This window comes from Neodiprion lecontei, chromosome 5 (assembly GCF_021901455.1).
Source record: "Neodiprion lecontei isolate iyNeoLeco1 chromosome 5, iyNeoLeco1.1, whole genome shotgun sequence".
NCBI lineage: Eukaryota > Metazoa > Arthropoda > Insecta > Hymenoptera > Diprionidae > Neodiprion > Neodiprion lecontei.
In genome coordinates, this window is record NC_060264.1 from 6,773,467 (window position 1) to 6,788,715 (window position 15,249).

The 15,249-nt window shown below is 38.6% G+C and overlaps 2 protein-coding genes across 5 annotated transcripts; both read right to left on the reverse strand.

Moving 5' to 3' along the window:
- Positions 1–650: 650 nt before the first annotated feature.
- LOC107223210 (facilitated trehalose transporter Tret1-2 homolog) lies at positions 651–13,700 on the reverse strand. Of its 4 annotated transcripts, none has more exons than XM_046739888.1 (6): positions 13,026–13,700; positions 12,468–12,744; positions 11,950–12,358; positions 11,642–11,882; positions 1,073–1,196; positions 651–898 (listed from the first exon to the last, which is right to left on the reverse strand). In XM_046739888.1, the coding sequence occupies exons 1-6, from the start codon at positions 13,093–13,095 to the stop codon at positions 727–729; spliced, it is 1,293 nt and encodes a 430-aa protein (XP_046595844.1). In that variant the 5' UTR covers positions 13,096–13,700; the 3' UTR covers positions 651–726. The 4 variants fall into 4 exon arrangements, with proteins under 4 accessions (XP_046595844.1, XP_046595843.1, XP_015518307.1 ...); XM_046739887.1 differs by lacking the exons at positions 11,642–11,882; positions 11,950–12,358; positions 12,468–12,744; positions 13,026–13,700 and adding exons at positions 1,311–1,551; positions 1,615–2,023; positions 2,132–2,408; positions 2,629–2,782; positions 3,169–3,281 and having other exon boundaries at positions 651–1,196; XM_015662821.2 differs by lacking the exons at positions 11,642–11,882; positions 11,950–12,358; positions 12,468–12,744; positions 13,026–13,700 and adding exons at positions 1,311–1,551; positions 1,615–2,023; positions 2,132–2,408; positions 2,629–2,782; positions 3,076–3,281 and having other exon boundaries at positions 651–1,196.
- Positions 5,589–8,554, reverse strand: LOC107223209 (facilitated trehalose transporter Tret1). Its single transcript, XM_046739889.1, has 6 exons — positions 8,440–8,554; positions 7,853–8,062; positions 7,148–7,424; positions 6,652–7,060; positions 6,349–6,589; positions 5,589–6,216 (listed from the first exon to the last, which is right to left on the reverse strand). Exons 2-6 carry the CDS (start codon positions 7,896–7,898, stop codon positions 5,753–5,755), a joined length of 1,437 nt encoding a protein of 478 aa, XP_046595845.1. The 5' UTR covers positions 7,899–8,062; positions 8,440–8,554; the 3' UTR covers positions 5,589–5,752.
- Positions 13,701–15,249: the final 1,549 nt, after the last annotated feature.

Sequence of the window (15,249 nt, forward strand, 5' to 3'; positions counted from 1 at the left end):
AGGGTTGTTAACAATCTCTTCAATGTGTCTTGTATAATGGTTTTTCCAACAACAGTCTGTAGTAATTTTTGAAAACCTGATAACTTGTACATTGTCAATTCAGAAAGAGACTAAAATCCACACAATTCGTGTTTGCCAAAAGTCGCAAAACACACCTGTGACCAATTCTTTCAATGACGCCATCATCGAACACCTACAAGGTAAGTCTTCCACCAACTGTCTAAATGCTGGACGAGGTAATTCCTCGCTTGGGTTTGTTCTGTCTTCTACGTACCAGCAACTTGCGAAGTCCTTGTAACAGATTAGGTGTGACTGTTTCAACGAAAGCAGGTAGTGCATTCATGTCGTTACTGGTTCAAGTTTTGCGTCACCATCATATCGGCATGAGAATTTGAAATCCATTCTCGGCAGACTAGCAGTGTCGAAAGTTCCATATTACATTTTTGGCCAAGAGAACACCTTCAGCAGTCTCCTCGGCTCGGATGGTTCAGCGCCTCGGCAGTGAGTGAATAAATGCCATTTTTTTTATTTTCCTCTCAAGCAGTTCTCAATAAATTTAACTGCCTAACGGTCCCAAAAATGAATGACTGCCAATAGATTCCGGGTAATTTCCAGAATATAATTATAAAAACTAACAAAAATGTTTCTACGAAACGAAAATGAAATTTTATTCGGTTCATTTTGTTATTCGTATTTAAAGTTAAACGTAATCTTTGAGTTACACGGTTAGTTAATTGAATTCTTGATGTCAATACAATATACCGAATTACTTCGGGTGCATTCGGGTGTAGGATCTGGTTGCATTATCTGATTCGATTCGGATCGCTTGTGCAGCATCTGTTGAATTTCACCAAATGATTTTCGATTCGTTTCGGGCAGGTAGAAAAACGTGATGATACTAAAAATTGCAAGGCATATCGTGAACCCGTAAAATGCGATGTGGATACCATAATTGTTCACTACGTTCGGGTAGAGTTGTAAAATTACGGCGAAAAGAACCGAGGTCCATATGACAGTAATTATCGTTCCGTAGGCCTTGATGTTACACGAGAATATTTCAGAGATAACAGACCTAGTCACGCCTCCCAAGCCTGCGGAGAAGGCACATAAGAAACTGACTAGTGCTGTCGCCGGTAGCCACGAAATTCCGGAGACATCGTTTCCATTAGCTTCCAAGTGAAAGTACACTGCCAGGGCTGCATTGCATAAATCGTATCTTTTAATCAATCATACATTATTTCTTTAGTTAGCACGTGCGTTTAGTGCAAAAAAACTGACGGCAGATAAGGTTTACGGCAGTTTATACACACCTGTCAGAAATACCATGCTGAAAAACATAGACCCAAGTAGCAGAGGTCTCCTGCCGATCTTGTCGGCAAAAAAAGTAACCAGGATGGATACGACGAGTTGGACGACACCAGTTATGATGATTGCAGTGCTGGAAGAGATGTCGGAGTCAACTTCGTTCAAGATGGTTGTACCGTAAGACGCGATGACTGTAATGCCGGACAATTGTTGAGCGGAGATGATTACGAGGGTGAGCAGTAGTGCCTACGAATCGGTGAAATGAAATTAAGTGTTTCCGGTGGTATTTTACAGAAGCCAGACACCGACCTTTCGATTTCCCCTATCCGTTAAGAGCGTCTTTAATGTCCCGACATGTTGGAGATCAAATTCCACGTTTTTCTCGATTTTTTCAATCTCCTCACCGATGTCCGTTGTGCTCCTCAAGAATTCTAGACTCTTCCTGGCGAGTTCTGGCTTACCTTTCATTGTGTAAAAGTAAGGTGTTTCCGGTATCCACGGAACGAGCAAGAGAAACACGAGTGGCATTAGTATTCCAAACGCACTGAGAACAGACACGCTAATCCAAGGTCCAACACAGTAGACTAATACAGTTCCCGAGTTAGACAAAACCGCCATCAAGATACTCAAGCCTCCGCGTCTTGTGTCCTGTGCAATTTCTCCGAGGTACATTGGAATCACTACAGAGGTAAATCCCATCCCAAGTCCGCTAGCAAACCTTGGAAACAGTCGTGTAATGAGTCGTAACAAGTCTTCAACGCCAGGTCTCTTATCTTAATTAAAAAAACTGTTGTAGGTGTATAACAATGATAATTCAACAGTTTACCTAGCGACATAGTACCACCAATAGCTTCGAGCAAAGGTGGTCATGATACCTGCGATTAACGATATAATCGCTCCAAGTATCATTGAAGTCTTTCGTCCCCATTTGTCAACCGTCAGAGCTACACAAATTGGGCCTGTCATCCCGCCCAACCCCATCATGCTAACAATCAGGGATGCCTGATCCTGTGTCACTGGGACAGAAGTGTCTTCCAATAGCTTAGGCAACGTCGACGATGGCCAACCGATATGGAATCCGGTAATCGCCTCTAGTACAGTACCTAATAAAAAATATAGGGATAACAGTAAGGTACTTGTTTTTTATCCATTGTAGCTTATTATAAATACGTTCTACCATCATATATATAAAATGAGATGGAGAAGTATTTGGAATGTTGAGTCGATTATTGTAATACAACTTGACTGGCGTACTTTTAAATGGGAAGCTGACACAAAATCAGTATATTTGAACGACGTTGATGAAATTTTTTATAACATTACTTGTGACGGCGGCGAAAATCTGCGGGGCAAGCATTTCCACGCTTCTTCCTTCCGAAGAGCAAAAGAGTCTGAATCCTTACGAAATGACCCGAATTGAATGTTACTTTTAGAATTGTAGAGTCCACTACAGGTTTCAGGTTTTGAAATACAGCACCTGAAATGTATTCGAGTCTTACCACGTCAGAATATTGAGATTTGTCTCTTGTAAATGTTGTAAAAAGACACTGATAATCTGTATCCATTGGTGGCTCCTAAAAAAGTAACGTAACAGATGATCCGGATTTAAAGTTTAACGGATCAATATGTCCGTTGTGTGATTCGCATAATTTTGGAAGCTATCATTGTACTCATAGCTCAGTGTCAAGTAAATCTTTATTCGCACTTCTTCTTCGCAAAGTTAAAGAACGTATTTATGTATAAGAAACAGTATTGACAGTATACAATTACCGGTACACTCAAAGCCTACGCTGAGGATTATCAATTGTGATGTCAGTTAAAACCTGGTAATGACTAAAAAAAGTGGCAATCGAAAAAACATACGAAGGTGTCACAACCAGGTACGTTTGATTCCATGGACAGCACAGTACTATTAATTTCATTTTAGAACTCAGTTACAGGTGTGGCGTTTAACGGATCGAGAAGATCCAAGTGGATTTCAGATCACTGATTCGTCGAGTTCTGATGAATGGTTTTTGTGTTGGATTCCAGAGGTTCTCATATGTCCGATGAATAATAATTTATACATGGTTCTCATCTGATCATAAAATGACTCTTTCAATGCATCAATGCACGATTCAGAATTGAGATTTTGGATACATATAGCCATGGTATCTTATACTAATTGAAAACTGAAATACCAAATTTGTTATGTGTAACATAGGAGTAGAAGCGCGATGAAAAATGCGGTGTTGAATCCAACACCTATAATTTAATTCTTATGGTGTAGTCTGCACTAAGCTTATTGATTACTTAGTTGCAGTTCAATATGATCTGATTTAAATGTGTCATATTAAATCGATATTCGTAAAAGTTTACGTTTGGAAGCACAGAGCGTTCGAAAGTGTCTACACGGCCCAACGTGACATCTAGCAATGTAGCATCGTTATATCGAGGTAGCAATGCAAAAGTGATACTTCCATTGTAATATGTTGATATGCAACGTCTCTCCTCTTAAGGCGCGTAACATTTATAACTTGGACGTATTACATCGTGACATTGAATTTGCGTCGTCATTTGTTTCCACAAGGATTACGTAACGCGAACATTACGCATTCTCTGGATTCCCGGGATGTTTGTTGAATTTTATGGAGCGAAACACAATCTAACAAGGCATAATGCACTTAATATTGCTCTGTCAATCAAACGAACCCGCAATAATTATACGACGACCGCCTGCAAATCAAGACGACATTTGAAACTATTCTGGTGAAATTTCACAAAACTTGGTCACAAACATTTCGATTTCCTTTGTCTGTGAACAGTCACTTCAATGAAACCACATTCTGTAGATCGAATTGTACGTTCCTTTTCATCTGCACCTTGTCGACGTTCGTTGTGCACCTGAATCATCTGAGATTTCACCTTGCCAGTTATGGCTTATATCGTGTAAAAGTAAGATCTTGAGAACTGGAGAATCGGCAATGGTGTGAATATTGCAAGGAATACGACCGGAATGGTCGTTCTCGGTTCCGTTAGTAAAAGTACGCTTATCCAGGGTTCATTACTATAGACCGACACCGGTTTTAAGTTGAATATAATGATCATTCCAGATACCCGCCTATTCTGGAATATTATGAATATGAAAATGACGTGACACTGCATTTTTGATTTGTTAGTTGTATAAGCAACGTAGTATATATATTATTAAAAGTATACCAATTATTTATTTTATATGTTACAGCGCCTTCGTTGGTCTTTCTGTTTCTGTGGTTTCAAGATGTTAGGAGTACTGAATGATGCAGTTACTGAACAGAAGAAGGGAAGCGTTATTGGATATTGAAATTTTTCGTGTTCTAAATATTGTCCTAGTAGATAACTAGGTATTGGAAAATAGGTGGATGAATAATATAATAAAACTGCGTTTATACGTAAATCGATCTTGACAGTAATTCGAAATTAAACTTGATTAACCGCGAAGGGTACAAGCCAGTATGCACTGTAAGAAATACAGTTTGACGAGTAGCATTACAATGTCGAACAAATGTATGTAGGCTTTCGTCTTTCATGTTAACAAGGATCGCAGGTCGTCGTTCATTTTCAAAGTGCCACGTGAAAATAGTTTTCTCGAATAGCACCCTCAGTTTGACATCAAAAGGATTCGTTGAAGTGATGATATGTAAAATCCAAGCATCGTCATACGTCGTGATACGATTTCGTAGGATATTCGAGAGTCTGCGTCATTCGCGATGCCATATGCATAATTCAGGAAGCAAGCTGCCGCTCAAATAACAGCCAATTTGCCATATAGGTCACTTACAATTGGAGGACTTGATGAGGCTTATTAGCAACCTCTTCAACGTGTTTGGTATAAGAGCTTGTAACAACAGTTTGTCCATTCCTTTCGAACGAATACGTCTAAATTCTTTGAATATTCATTACCAGCCATTCGTTTAATTGTATTTATGGCAATTATGGAAATGATTTAGCCCAATGATAAAAGACATTGTGAATTTAGAAAGTGACATAAGAGTGAAATAATTCCTGTTTACCAAAACACTCTTTTAACGTATTAATTAGCATATAAATTTCTGGCCAAAAGCCAGCATTATCCAGCATTATCACCAGCGCGAGTACTTCGATGATGAAAAAACGTAGGTTGGTTCTTTATACAGCTTATAAAAATCTTTGCGATAATTTTCACCTTTTAATGGTAACAAAAATGATTGAAAAGTCAGGTAGTTTCCCGGTCAATACTAGGATATGAATATCGAATTCAGAAGCACGTTTCTGTAACATCAAAGGCCCATTGAACCGCGTTCAGCGACTTTGCATTAAGCGAATGAGGTTGTGAATTAGGGTAATTAACAATTCAGACTAAGTATGGTTAAATTTCCTCGAATTAAGTGAATATTTATTTCGTTTTCATAATTGGACCTGGTCCTTGAATTAGTTGATTACGTAAAATTCAGTTCTTTCCGATCGCAATACAATATATCGAATTACTTCGACTGCATTCGGGTGTAGGAACTGGTTCCAGTTTCTGTTCCGATGTGGATCGCACACGTAGCATCTGCTGGATTTCACTCAATGATTTGTTTTTGGTTTCAGGTAGATAGAAGAATGTGGGGATTATAAGAACTGCAACACAGATCGTGAACGAGTAGAACGCAGTATGGTTACCATACATAATTTTTACAGTCGGGTAGACTAGCGAAACCACGGTTCCAATAATCGTAGACCAGGTAGTAGCAACTGGTATGCCGTAGGCCTTGACGTTGCCCGGAAGTAGTTCGGTGAGAATAGGTAAGCCCATGCTGCCTAATCCTACCGCGTAGGCCGATAAGTAGCCAACCATTGCAGTGACCGGTAGCCACGAAATTGTAGAGACGTCATTTCCAATTGCTTGCAAGTGAAAGTAAGCTGACAGGGCTGTATAGCAAAATTCACATCTTTCAATATGGTGTATTACCAATTACGATTTCTTTCATTTGTACGTACGGCTAGTTATCACATGCAAAAAAAATTTACGTGCTGGTAAGTCCTGCAGCAGATCACACATACCTGCTAGAAAAACTACGCTGAAAAACATCGATCCAAGGACTAAAGGCCTTCTACCTATTCTGTCAGCAAAATAGACCACTGGAAGCGATGCGATCAGCTGAACGACTCCAGTTATGATGACGGAAGTACTGGAAGATATGTTGGAAATGACTTGATTGAAGATGCTGGTATTGTAATATAAGATAATTGAAATCCCGGACAACTGTTGAGCTGCTAGAATTCCAAGGATAACCAGTAGAGCCTGAAAATAATCGAAAAGAGGATTGTAGTTCAAACAAAATTTCACAGAACCTAGACACGGACCTTACGATTTGCTCTGTCCATTAAGAGCTCTTTAAACGTCCCAGTATTTTGGAGATCGATTTCCACGCTTTTCTTCAGCCTCTCGATCTCCTCGGCGACGTCAGTTGTGCCTCTCAAAAATTCGAGACTCCTCCTGGCGAGGTCTGGCTTACCTTTCATCACGTAAAAGTAAGGTGTTTCCGGCATCCACGGAACGAGCAAAAGGAACACTAGTGGCATCACTAATCCAATCGCTCCGAGATTAGACACGCTAACCCAAGGTCCGACACTGTAGGCTACTACAGTTCCCGAGTTATACATAACAGTTATCAAGATACTCAAGCCTCCGCGTATTCTGTCCTCTGCGATTTCTGCCAAGTACATGGGAAGTACCGATACGACATTTCCTGCAGCGAATCCGCAAGTAAGCCTTACAAACAAACACGAAACTCATTGTAACAAGTGCCGAGTGCAACAGTACCTACGTGTACAACCGTTATATATTTACACAACTCACCTTCCGATATAGTACCACCAGTAGTTTTGAGGAAAGGTGAGCATGACGCCTGCGATCAAAAATGTAACCGCTACAAGTATCATCGTAACTTTTCTCCCCCATCTGTCAACCGTTAGCATCATTGAGATTGGCCCTACAACCGCCGCTATCGAAAAGCAACTAACGATCAAGGAGGCCTGATCTTGCGTCACCGGGACGGAAGTGTCTTCCAGAAGCTTGGACAATATAGGCGACGACCATCCGGTGTGGAATCCGGCAACAATATCAAGTATCGTACCTAATAAAAAATTTATGCCAAGTTTTTATTCACGTCTATACTTTTTAACGACATAGCATTGGATAAAGGAATTTGAAGGCAGGGGGTCTAAAATCATACCTATTGTTAAAAGTTTTTTTTTCACAAAATGAATGCATTCTGATCAATTTCAGTTTGAGGTCTTTATTTTTTAGAGATTCAAGAACATTAATAAACTATTCTTAATTAAAAAACTCTTAAAAATAGATATGATTTTAGACCGTCCAAGCTGTACCCTTTCCTAATAATTCGTGTCCTGCGAGTGAAAACATTCTAGCATCATTTTGGGTTAGTTATTTTAATTCAAGTATATAATAAAAAAATTTCCCACGTTCATGTATTTCTTGCGAAATTAACACAATATCAACATAATGTACGAGCTACCTTGATAAGAAATTGAGTCATTTTACTTGTGATAGCCGCGAAAATCACCGGTACCAGCGCCATTTTCTTCATTTTTTTTTTCTTTTCCGAAATGGCAAGGGCCTAGATCCTCAGGAAGTGGCGTTACTTTGAGGGTCGTAGAGACAACTGCAGGTTTCACGCGCTTAACCACAGGACGTGAAACGTTGCTGATTCTTGCAGTGACGGAAGATTCAGGCTGCACACTCTTAAAGGTTCTGAAAATATAATTACAGGCCTTTTCCATTGCTACAGATGTTTTTATTCACTATTCGTATCTGGGAAATGATCGGTTAAGAGGGTGCATCTGTAGTCAGTGTTTACGTATCGTGTGATATGTGCCTCATTTTCTCTAGTATGAAAGCCTTGCACGTCGCTGATGTAAGAAATCCAAATGCAGTATTGAATATAAATATCTGGAGATTTTTTTGTTTCGCGCAACACAAATTACATTCTAAAAAAAAAAAAAAACAGATGCACCCACTAAACTGGCGAATGGTCCAGTGTTACTACTAGGTGGATCACTGGCTATTGTGTAGTTTTCATAATTTTTCAAACTAACATTCTAGCCGAACCTTATTATTACGAAACAAACCTTTTCTTATATTTTTTCTTCGCAAGACAGTCGAATCTATATACTTGTATAAAAAACGGATGGACGGAATATAAAACAAATACCGAAAGTCTCTGACTCCACTTCAAAGAAATTCAACTTGTAACTTCAGCTATGGCCAGGCAACAGTCAAAATCTGTCGTGATAGGAAAACTGTAAATGTCAGTGGCGACCGCCTACTTTTAATTGCGTGGATACCAAACAACTAATAATCATTTTAGAATCTGACTGGTGGGGCGTTTAACAAATTCCTGATCACTGATTCATTAAAATCTCAATAGAAGATTGTTAATTTATTTCAGAGATTCTCATCCGTTCCGCCAATTGTTTATTCGTGGTTCTCATCTGCTCGCAAAATGAATTGTTCACACCGAAAAAAAACCTGTTGGATCTACATGCGTGACAGTTACAAGAAGAACCACTTTTTTCGAGTAAATAGTACTTCGATTACCGTATTTTTTACAAGTTAAAAAAATATTTGCCAATATAACTTTAACATACTAATGAATAATTAATTCTTTCCGCAATCCGGAAAATTCTCCTTCAAAAAAGTATTGTCCATAGAATCACCGTCACAAATGTAAATCGAACGATGGTTTTTCGGGTCAGTTCGCATGCGTAATCTGATATTGAATTTTGGAAAATGTTTCAAATATCGAGACACAGTTAATACTTATTTATATACAGCGTAAATGAAATAAAACCAGGAAAAATGAGATATTGTAATTGATACAATGTCAATCACCATACAGAAAATAAATAAACATGTATCGAATGAATCACGACTGTTCATCATACGTTTCATGTTATAAAATTAAAAGCACAGCCCTGCAGGTATTCAGAAAATGCGTAGCTTCAGCGTAACCTAATTCTGTTATGTAAACGAATAATACACATTCAATTTAACATAACGGAGGACAATACGTTCATACAATGCATACTGCACGACCGGCATTAACGCCGCTGACGCTGAATTGTAATACAACGAAGCTTTTCTAAATTGTGATACATCGAAGCCTTTCAGGCACAGCGATATTAACGTCAGTCGTATAGTACGCATTGTACGAATGTATTGTCTTCCGTTATATTAAATAGCATGTGTATTATTAGAAAACATAACAGAATTAGGTTACGTTGAAGCTACGCATTTTCTGGATACCTGGGCTGTACCTTCAATTTTACATCATGAAACATACAATGAACAGTCGTGATTCATTCGATACGACTCTTACAATGCTACGATCCTGTACCACTTACGGGTATCAGATGATGTGCCTCTGAAATGCAGATGACAGCCACTCCTCTGCTTATTGTAGTCCTTTTTATACTATTTTATCCGGCCTTAGCACGATGAAATGATGCCATCGTAATAATAATCATAATAATAATAATATTAATAATTTCAGTCCCGTCGTACCCAGAGAGAGATGGGTTGGTGATCATCGATATGCGTCTGCAACTGTCTTTTAAGATGTTCAATAGAAATACCAGCGTTTGCACAAAATCCTCCATAACTTTCACAGGATAAAAGACCCGAATGATTCCTATCATCGCACCTTCGAGAAGACGGAAGTTTTCAATCTAAAGAAGAGCGGAATCTGTTTCTTGCCCCTGAACATCACTTTCGGAAAAATGGAACACCGAGAGACATTTGTAAGTAGGAGTGTGCGAATAATGCGAAATTATAAATAAATCTACACGATTAGATTCAATTTTACTCTTTAAATAATTGTAATGTTTTGAATAATTCGATTTTCAGTTCACACATAATGAAATCATTTCAACCTACTCGGGCTATTCCGTCGTCGAACAGCCGAATGATTTGAATAATTCGAACTATTCGAATTATTCGAAAGTCGAATACATGAATATCCGATTCCAAAATTGAATTTCACCATTCGATTCGATTGGATTTCACCAATATTCGAACACCCCGTAGTTGTGAGCTTGCTCTTCCGGGAACAGTATACAGAACGGTGAACGTGATTTCATTGGAGGTGAGTTCATTTGATCATTTATTTATTATTTTTATTTTGTAATAAAGATCTGTACATGCTTAAGGCGATCAACACGTCGTTGCTGATAAAGGAGTTATTGATCAGATGACAATTTTTACAGCAATATTATTTCTTTATTATATCGTTATGATAGCTATGGTATTTTCATAAAATTGTGACGTAGGAAAGTTTATAAAAACCGTATCTGTAATATTATTTGCAGAATTAATACCTCAGAACATATTTAGTTCTATCAATTCAAAGAGGATAGAAAATAATTGTTTTCGCAGTATGCATTATTATTGAATGAAATTTTATACTGTGAGAAAAAAACAGCTTGCAGTTTTATTGACGCATTCTTTTAAGCAGAAATATTACACCTACGGTATATATAATACATATGGGTCTTGCAATCTGAGGCCAAGAAATGAAAAGTGTGGCAGTTTATACCCACCATAAGTACGAATAAACACAAATTATTCGTTTGAATTTTATTACAGCAGTCTGGTACAATCGCTTGATGCTGTTGAAGTGAAAATGTTCGCGATTATTAGTTTCCATAACTGAATAACATCCTTCGGACAATTGGTTACTTAATTACGTCGTTAGTGGAGATAAAATATATTGAGTTATTTTGGCTGCAAACGGGCGTGGTGACTGGTTGCAACGTCTGGTTTGATTCGGAGCACTTACGTAACATCAGCTGAATTTCACCCAATGACTTCATTCTGGTCTCAGGTACGTAGAAAAATGTGAAAATTATGGAAACAGTCGTGCAACCCGCAAAAATGTACAACGTGACGTGAATACCGTAGGCATTCACCAGTAATGGATACAATTGTAAAATGACGCCTTCGATGAAGAAGACGTATACGTTCATTATAATCGAGGCGTAAGCCTTGACGTTACACGGGAAGATTTCGGAGGCTATGGACGTCGGTATCGTGCCCAAGCCCATCGAGAAGCTGCAGACGTAGCCGATTAATGCCGTCACGGGTAGCCACGAAATTACTGAGACATCGTCCTCGTTGGCGAGTAATTGAAAGTACACTGCCAGGGCTACGTGAAAAAAAATCATATTCTTCGATATTGATGTCGTATCGTTAAATGTGTCTGAATTGTCAGGTACGATCGATTATCCATAGCGGACACATATCAATATGGGTAAGATCAACGGTGGCACATACCTGCGAGAAATACAATGATGGAAAAAAGGGACCCAAACAGCAAGGGTCTTCTCCCTACCCTGTCGGTGAAAAATACAACCAGTACCGTGACGGTCAATTGAATGACGCCAATTATGATGACGGAAACGCTGGAAGTTATGCCGGATCCAACTTCACTGAGGATGCTGGTACTGTAAGACGTGATAACCGCAATGCCCGATAATTCTTGGGCTGTCATCAGTCCGAGGACGACAAGCAATGCCTTAAAATTGTCAAAAGAGGAAGAACGTTTTAAACATCATTTCAGAGAACCTACGGCAGAGACGAACCTTTCGATTTCCCTTGTCCGTGAACAGCTCTTTCAGTGCCCACGAGTTCTGTAGATCAAATTCTACATTCTTTCTCACCACCTCAACCTCCTGGTCAACGTCCGTTGTGCCCCTCAACCATTCGAGACTCTTTCTGGCGAGGTTCGGCTTATCCTTCATCATGTAAAAGTATGGTGTTTCTGGCATCCATGAGAATATTAAGAGGAACATGACGGGAATCGCTGTACCCAGAGCAGCGAGCAATGGTTTGCTAACCCACGGACCGATGGTGTAAGCCATCAAGAGTCCCAGGTTTAACATAACCGACATCGTCACGCCAAGGCCTCCGCGTATTCTATCCTCGGCGATTTCGCCAAGGTACATGGGTATAATTGTCCAAGTAATCCCGCTCGCAAGTCCGCAAGTAACCCTTGAAAGTAGCAACGTAAAAAGTCACGACAAGTACCGAGGCTGGCTATCTATCAATTTCTAAACACGTTACGTTGTACCTTCTACAGAAATCGAATTCACAAACTGACCTTGCCACGTAGTACCACCAGTAGTTTTGAGCCATGGCGATGAGGATGCTCGACACAATGAATGGGATTGACAGGAGCAACATCGTCGTCTTCCTTCCCCATCTGTCGACGGTAACGATACTGAGGAGCGGACCAACCGTACTTCCGAATGATAAGAGACTAATGATCAAAGAGGCTTGGTTCTGTGTCACTGGGATAGAAGTGTCTTCCAGTAATTTGGGCAACGTTGGCGATGACCATCCCAAGTGAAATCCAGTCGCGGTAAATAGCAGCGAGGCTAATCGAGGTAAATGTTTGAAAAGTTCTTATTCACATCTAAGAGCGGAATGGATGCATGTGCGATGTAAGATCGGGAGGTCGATGCCACTATGCTTGCCTTGTTAATTTACTACGGACTAATTACTACCGCGAAACGAATTTTTTTCTCGGGACTGCAGTGAGCGAACATTGAATCTAATAGGAGTGAAACATATGAACATTTTCCATTCAGTTCAGCTGTTTGAAGCTAACATGTAATCGGTAGTCAAACTCTGACGACAAGAAGTTTGAGATTCTCACCCGTTACGACTGCAAAAATTTGTGGTCTAATGCTTGTCTGCTTCATGTTTCTTTCTTCAATAGAGGACATCGATATGTAGGTTCTGTGTGCGGTGCGTCCTGATGTTGATATTCAGATTATTGATCGCTGTTGATCGCGGTAATTGAAAATCAGTGTCAAGTTTTTTTTTAAATGATTTTTACGAAGCAGGAGGGTTCAGATTGAAGCTTCGTAAACCCTCTGATAGGTTCCATAATTATTACCCCGAACCTTCATTTAAACTGCAGACTACAGCAAGAGCAAGATCAAGACTACAGCAAGAGTAACACCTTATTTTCAATTCGCGGCTGATATTGAATCGCAGCAGATCTTTTATGTTGCACTGTATTCTTCCACAAACTCCAAGAATTAGCAATTTTCGTAACAAAAAGAATAACGCACTTTTTCAATTGCATAAAGAACTGATTCACTTAAAATGCAAGTGTTATTTAAATCTGGGGCTGTACGATTTACATTTAGTATTTATAGAACTAGCCGACTCGATTCCACGTTCGAGAATTTCGTCTGATATTCGAAAAATTAATTGTCGCGATGGCTTACACTTCATGAGAGGAGTGCTAATGCGAATGTTTAGTGATGTGCGTGAAATTTAACGCCAACTCAATGCATTCAATATAAATTGAATATTCATGGTCGCAACTGTCTTTACAAAGCTATTTCGACGTATTTGGTTGGAAAAGAAAACAAAAAACATTGAATTGCTAAAAAAAATTTTAAGCTGACGCAAAGGAGATTCAAATTATATTGATTACCGAGAGCCGTTAACGACCGAAAGAATGCGCCGTATGAAGACTGACTGAATGGCGGAAAGTCAGTTCAATTCCGTATCGATTCCAGGCTACCTGTAGGGGATCAGTCAAAGAATTTATTGTTACAGGTGAGCATTTTTGCATACACTAGAAGTTCATGATACGGAGGCATTGCAATGATTGACTTATTTTTTATATCCAGAGGTTCTCAAATACTTTATCAACTTTGTGTATTCGAGGTTCTTATAAACAAAGAGACCGATTTCTACACTCCTCTGAACCCACAGGTTTTGTTGACATACTTGAACAACTTTGCCGCTGATAAATCTAATGATAACTGCAATATTGATCCGTCCATAACACCTATCATATTTATTCACATCAATCAAAGGCTTCAACATCACTTGATTGTTACATCTACGACGAATAATTGCAACAGTTGGCCGAATACGTAAAAGCTCGAGTCACACGTACCACATGGTTTGGTGATGATTTCAAAGAATATTTTAATTTTTTATCTGGACCATATTTCATCGATAATAATAAACGTAACAGTAGTTGCAGTTTGTGTATATATATATGTATATATATATATATGTGTATATGTGTGTATATATATATGTGTATATATATATATATACAGTCTATTACACAAACTGCAACTACTGTTACGTTATATATATATATTTATTTGGCTGATTTCCTCAATTTCTGGTTGAATTTTAAGGAAAGTAACTAATTACGATTAACGTACAGATGGTCTATACACAGAGTATTTAGCAGATCAGTGTTTCTAGATTGTCTCAAATTAATCACACTATATTACATCTGATTGTGCACATCTTTTTTTTTTCCCGAAACAAAGCTCTTGCAGAATTATTTGATTTTAATTATTCAACTAATGAGTAACAAAATCTGGAACTTGTATAGCTTCATTTTTCAGAAGCCCAAAATTTATCGGTTCATTTTTAGAATCAGCCAAATTGTAAAAATTGACGAAACCACGTCCAAGGGGGTATGCAATAGCCAAATACCAGAACATAATAATATGTCGATATCAAGTGACTGCTGTGGTCAGAAGAATTGAAAGTTCTGACAAGGCTGATAGAAGAAGTACATGTATTAAGCATGGAAATAATAACTTATGGTTACGAAATGTTAGATATAGCTTCACGGGGTAAGCGCTCTGATAACAAAACAGTACATTGAAAAGTTGCAAAGTTCTTCCGAAGATTGATTTAAAAATGGAATACTTATTTTTATGAAGATGAAACATTATTTTAGTAATCTTCTGCATAACTTACGTTACGTTATATATATATATATATATATATATATACACATATATATATATATATATAGTGGCGGGTTAACCAGTTTCTTCGATGCGCGTTGTGGCCGGTAATGTTCTCGAACTTGCGATATTGCATTTGAA

What these genes read in the sequence shown, in the direction of transcription:
- LOC107223210 (XM_046739886.1), bottom strand. Translation starts at nt 13,095, where the DNA reads ATGTCCTCTATTGAAGAAAGAAACATGAAGCAGACAAGCATTAGACCA. An exon ending in AATTTTTGCAGTCGTAACGG is followed by an intron (nt 12,745 to 13,025) that starts GTGAGAATCTCA and finishes TACCTCGATTAG; the next exon opens with CCTCGCTGCTATTTACCGCG. An exon ending in CGGACAAGGGAAATCGAAAG is followed by an intron (nt 11,883 to 11,949) that starts GTTCGTCTCTGC and finishes GACAATTTTAAG; the next exon opens with GCATTGCTTGTCGTCCTCGG.
- LOC107223209 (XM_046739889.1), bottom strand. Translation starts at nt 7,898, where the DNA reads ATGAAGAAAATGGCGCTGGTACCGGTGATTTTCGCGGCTATCACAA. An exon ending in GATTTTCGCGGCTATCACAA is followed by an intron (nt 7,425 to 7,852) that starts GTAAAATGACTC and finishes ATTTTTTATTAG; the next exon opens with GTACGATACTTGATATTGTT. An exon ending in TGGTGGTACTATATCGGAAG is followed by an intron (nt 7,061 to 7,147) that starts GTGAGTTGTGTA and finishes TTTGTTTGTAAG; the next exon opens with GCTTACTTGCGGATTCGCTG.